This window comes from Otolemur garnettii, unplaced genomic scaffold (genome assembly GCF_000181295.1).
Source record: "Otolemur garnettii isolate 467f Iridium unplaced genomic scaffold, OtoGar3 scaffold00174, whole genome shotgun sequence".
NCBI classification, from domain to species: Eukaryota; Metazoa; Chordata; class Mammalia; order Primates; family Galagidae; genus Otolemur; species Otolemur garnettii.
This window is the reverse complement of record NW_003852569.1, coordinates 1,840,261-1,845,124: the sequence shown is the minus strand read 5'-3', so window position 1 is coordinate 1,845,124 and position 4,864 is coordinate 1,840,261. Positions and strand designations below refer to the sequence as shown.

General features: G+C 48.2%; 2 protein-coding genes across 3 annotated transcripts in view; one reads left to right on the top strand and one right to left on the bottom strand.

Moving 5' to 3' along the window:
• LOC100945732 (sodium channel modifier 1) overlaps positions 1 to 685 on the top strand; it is a 3,192-nt gene extending 2,507 nt beyond the window's left edge. The window contains exons 5-6 of one of the 2 annotated variants that reach the window (XM_023519394.1): positions 193 to 387; positions 531 to 685. In XM_023519394.1, the coding sequence (XP_023375162.1) occupies positions 193 to 387; positions 531 to 630 (295 nt within the window). In that variant the 3' untranslated portion in view covers positions 631 to 685. The remainder of the gene's footprint in view (positions 1 to 192; positions 388 to 530) is intronic. The other variant, XM_003800381.1, reaches the window with a different exon arrangement.
• An 808-nt stretch (positions 686 to 1,493) lies between these two features.
• Positions 1,494 to 4,864, bottom strand: part of TMOD4 (tropomodulin 4) — a 5,845-nt gene continuing 2,474 nt past the window's right edge. Inside the window, exons 3-9 of the mRNA XM_012811777.2 lie at positions 4,594 to 4,710; positions 3,560 to 3,649; positions 3,249 to 3,379; positions 3,047 to 3,154; positions 2,517 to 2,660; positions 2,132 to 2,276; positions 1,494 to 1,618 (exon numbers count right to left, since the gene is read on the bottom strand). Coding sequence (XP_012667231.1) covers positions 1,596 to 1,618; positions 2,132 to 2,276; positions 2,517 to 2,660; positions 3,047 to 3,154; positions 3,249 to 3,379; positions 3,560 to 3,649; positions 4,594 to 4,710 — 758 coding nt within the window. The 3' untranslated portion in view covers positions 1,494 to 1,595. The remainder of the gene's footprint in view (positions 1,619 to 2,131; positions 2,277 to 2,516; positions 2,661 to 3,046; positions 3,155 to 3,248; positions 3,380 to 3,559; positions 3,650 to 4,593; positions 4,711 to 4,864) is intronic.

Here is a 4,864-nt window from a genome sequence, read left to right as displayed (position 1 = left end):
GCTCCTGTTTCAAGAAAAAAAAAAAAAAAAAAAAAAGCTAGCCTTTCCCAAATTCATGATTTCAAAATCTTTTTTATGCAGAATATTTAATATCTTGACTATCACTGTTTAGAAAGTTTAGAAAGCACTGTTTTAAGAGGGTAGAAGTCATAGGAGAGTTGGCATATACCTTTGTTGTATTTCACTACCCAGATCAGAAGCCCCTGGTCCCTCTGTCTCTGGTTCCCCTATGTTTCCCCTGGAGATCCAACTCCAAAGTGGGAAGACCAGTAGAGAACCTGAGCTTGGCACTGGCCCACAGGCGAAGGAGTCAGCAACTGTCTTAACCCCATCACCTATAAGCCCCACAAGAAGACGAGCCCTGGATCATTACCTTACCCTTAGAAGGTGAATATGCCAAATCACTTTCCTCAGATTTTCTCTTTTCTGACTCTCCTTTCTTCAAACTTATTCAATTATTTTTTCTTATTGCCACCAACTTTTTAATAAACTTCTTTCTTGACAAATTCTCTTTTTTCTGATGTTTCCAGTTCTGGATGGATCCCAGATGGACGAGGTCGATGGGTAAAAGATGAAAATGTTGAGTTTGACTCTGATGAGGAAGAACCTCCTGATCTCCCTTTGGACTGACACTTTCTTTACCCATTCATTCCCAAATAAACTATAACAGGTGCTGGAAACCTAACTTTCCTCGTGTCTGGTTGTAGTCCAATCTCAAGATTTCAGATCTGTTCATTCTCAGCATGGTCACTCCTTCCCTGCAATGTACATAGCTTCCCATATTTCTTTTTTTTTCTTTATCCTTTTTTTTTTTTTTTTTGAGACAGAGCCTCAAGCTGTTGCCCTGGGTAGAGTGCCATGGCAGCACAGCTCACAGTAGCTCCAACACCTGGGCTTACGTGATTCTATTCTCTCAGCCTCCCAAGTATCTGGGACTACAGGTGCCCACCACAATGCCCAGCTATTTTTTGGTTGTAGTTGTCATTGTTTGGCAGGCCTGGGCCAGATTTGAACCCGCCAGCTCTGGAGCTACAGGCACCACTCAAGCTCCCCATATTTCTAACCCTTCCCCCACCTTCTACCAAAGTCATGCCAAGCGTCAGCTGCATGTAGCTCGGTGCCCTATTAATAAGTCAGTCAAAAAGAGGTCTTTGCCCTTTATGGTGTCTGTCTCCTTCCCCACCTCCACTCAAAAAGTACTTTCCTCTTTCATATCACATGAAGCTACTGGGTAGGAATGGGGGCAGTGGGGGTGGCCACATCTGTAAACAGGGTGAGGCTAAGTGCCCTGTGAAAGCAGGAGAGACTAAAGGCATTGGCAGAGTTATGGGAAACACCAAGGGAGGGAGCTCCCCCACCCACCTCCTAGTAACCTGAACCTCCCTGCCTGCTGATCCCCAGAGTATAAATAATCCCCTGATGAACTGGCAATAACCCTTGGGGGTTATCGCCAAGATTCCCACCCCAAAGCCCAAGGAAGGAGGCAGGCAGAGTGAACAGAAGGGCTTTTATTTACAGGAAAGGGGGATAAATGAGGGTTTAAGTGTCCATCGCTCCCAGCTCTAGTTGGTAAAGCGAAATGCAGTGTGGCAGTGTTATCTCTTCTTTTGCTGGCGACCTGTAAAGGAGGAAGAGTAAACGTAAGTATTTGTTCTAGCTCCTGATCTCTGCAAAGGCATTCTCCTTTCCAGTTCCTTAGCCAGACTCATAAAGTGGTAGTGTCTTACGCCACCTGACAGGCCCAGGCACCCCATACAACAAGAAACCATACCACAAAACACCACACCTCCCAACAGGCATTATTACATCTAGTTTCCTTTCCACATCTCTGCTGCTCATACATATTGGGGCAGGGATACTTTTCCATCTATTTCCTGATCTCTCATGGGATTTGAACTTGTATCTCTTTGGTGGCATCCCAGGCTGTTGGTCACTATGTCTGCTTTCAGGAGGATCCACCCCTTTCTGTACTTGTTCTCTCCTCCACACGCCATGTCTGCAGTTATTCACATAGTTCTTTTTTTTTTTTTTCTCCTCGCAATTTTTGGCCAGGGCTGGGTTTGAACCTGCCACCTCCAGCAAAAGGGGCCGGCACCCCACTTCTTTGAGCCACAGGCGCTGCCCTACTCACGTAGTTCATTGTTCCTGGTCATGGCCTGGGCTGCCCGAGCTCGTGGCCCCTGCTGTGTAAAGTGGTAGCCAAAGCGGACAATGGAGGGACACTGCTCTAGTACAGTGGCCATCTCCATCTCTACTGCATCACCAGGCCATTGACGCTGGGGGAGGGAGAGACAAAAACTGTTAGTCACCCTCTCTGGGTTGTTCACTGTCCCACACCACACATCCCCTAGGGGCTCCAGAGCGGGTGAAGGGAGGCACTGACTTGGCTCCCCTTGTAGAGACAACTAAGAGGAGACTTCAAAGAAGGTAAGATGCAGCTGTCCCAGGGGCAGGCTCTGGTAAGGGGTTAAATGAGCATTAGCTGAATGCTAAGGCCAAGGGAAGGGAACGCTGACCTGGTTGTCTACACGGAGCTCAGTGAGTGTGGCATTTTCCCGAACTGCTTTCAGCACAGCCATAAGCCCTGTGCTGCTAATGAAGTTGGATTCGATGTTCAGGCTCTGGAGGCTACGATTCTCACGTAACATGTCAGCCACCGCCTGGGTAGTAGGGACTTGAGTTAGGATTAGGGAGTTTTACAGATGACTGAGGAGAGAAAGAGCAGGCGCAAGAGGGAAACACAGCTCTTTGAGAAGAGTTGTGGAGGGGCTGTAAGTGGGGCTAGAGGGAGACAGAAATGCGGGTACGTACTAGGGGAATGCAGGTGCGCTGGAGTTGAGGGTGTTAGACAGGGTTGTAGCCCTTTGGGAAAATGATCTCAGGATTTCAGAGTTGTTAGCCATAGGACTGAGGGTAGGAGTCTCTAGGAGGGCTGCCCTAAGAAAGCATGATGGGATTAGCACCCCCAACACAACCCTTTATAACAGCCCTGCTAGGGATGTGGGCAATGTGTGGGGAGAGGGCTGGGGATGTCAACTAGCCTTACATTGGCGATGGGGTCACCACTCCTCGTGGCCACCAGACTGAGGTTTCGAACATAGGTATTTGTCTTCATTGCCTCACACAGCTCACTTAGCATGGGTATCGGGATATCCTGTCAGAAGAGAATAGGAAAAGGTGGGCTAAAGGCTCTCATCTCCTAGTTATCCTGGGGTTACTTACTGTTTGGAGAATGGGAGTCAAAATACCTGTATGTTATTGAGGTTCACCTCCTCCAGCTCCTTGTCATTGCTTCGAACTCTCTTTAGTATCTCCTCAATGTTTGTGGGATTTGGGGGCTCATCTGGCACTGGCTTATACTTGTCAGGCTGTACCACACCTAGTGGGGGAGGGCAGGAAGGGAACCCCAAGATGTCCCCCAGTCTCCTCCCTATGGGTTCTCTTATCATTCATGCAACGTGTCCTCCCCTAAATTCACTGTGTCATTCTTTGCTACCTTTGCCCAGACTCCGACAGTGCCTGCCCAGTACCCTAGCACCTGTGCCCCCCAAACACTCACTGCTAATGCCTTCTGTGTTGCAGATCTCCCCACTGCAGATGGCGTCATAGTACTGCTTGTTGCTCATCAGCGTGTACATGCCTAGAATTGCTGGAGAGGGTAAGCAGAAGGGCACAGGGAGTGAGAAGAAATCTGTTCCAAGCCCCTACCTACTGCATTTTGAATCTATTTTTTTTTTAATTTTTTTGCAGTTTTTGGCTGGGGCTGGGTTTGAACCTGCCACCTCTAGCATATGGGGCTGGCGCCCTACTCCTTTGAGCCACAGGCACTGCCCTTTTTTTTTTTTTGAGACAGAGTCTCACTTTGTTGCCCTTGGTAGAGTGCTGTTGCATCATGGCTCACAGCAACTTCAAACTCTTGGGCTCAAGCAATTCTCTTGCCTGTTTCTCATTTTTAGTAGACAGGGTCTTGCTCTTGCTCAGGCTGATCTCAAATTTGTGAGTGCAAGCGATCCATCCACCTCAGACTCCCAGAGTGCTAGGATTATAGGCGTGAGCCACTGCCTAGCCCTGCTTTTTTTTTTTTTTTTTCTGAGATGGGATCTCTGGTCTCGCTGTAGCTCAGGTGATCCACCTGCCTCAGCCTCCCAGAGTACTAGGATTACACACATGAGCCATGGCTGTCTGGCCAGAAGCTGCTGCATATTTAAAGCCTGACCCCTTCCACTCTTCCAAAGAGGTTTTTCCACCCTCCCCCAGCCCCAGGGGTCTCTTCCATAAACACTGGCAAAGTGCCAAAGAAAAATCCCCAAGGAGCCACTAGAGGGTAAGAGTGCAGAGACCCCCTCCTAACTTCAGCCAGAATAGTCCACTATTATTTGCTTTTACAATCCCTGTAAAATTGCTTAAGATACCAACTTACCAAATTTAAAAAATGAACATATAAACACATATGTAAGAGAAACAGAAACCCATTCCCTAAGACTTTCTCAGACATCCATATCCTGGTTCAGGGGCTTCCTCAACCAGACCATGTCATGGCTAGGACCCCCTTCCCCACATCCTCTCATTCCCCAGCTTCCCACAACTGCGCACCTGCAATATCACACATTTCCGCATCAGTGGCGTGTGCCAGCGCCTCCTCCAGCTCAGGCTCCAGGGTGATCTGCTCCTGTGCTGGGATTTCCCTCTTGGGCTGAATATAGGGTTTCCCTAATGAAGAGGTGAAGGGTGGTTCAGGAAGAAGTCGTTTCCCCCAATATCCCACCCCCAGCTTCCTTCCCTTATCCAGGAGGTAGAGAATGCTGGGTCACTAGGTAACACTAGAATGCCTGAGTCCTGTACAATCTTTTTTTTTTTTTTTTTT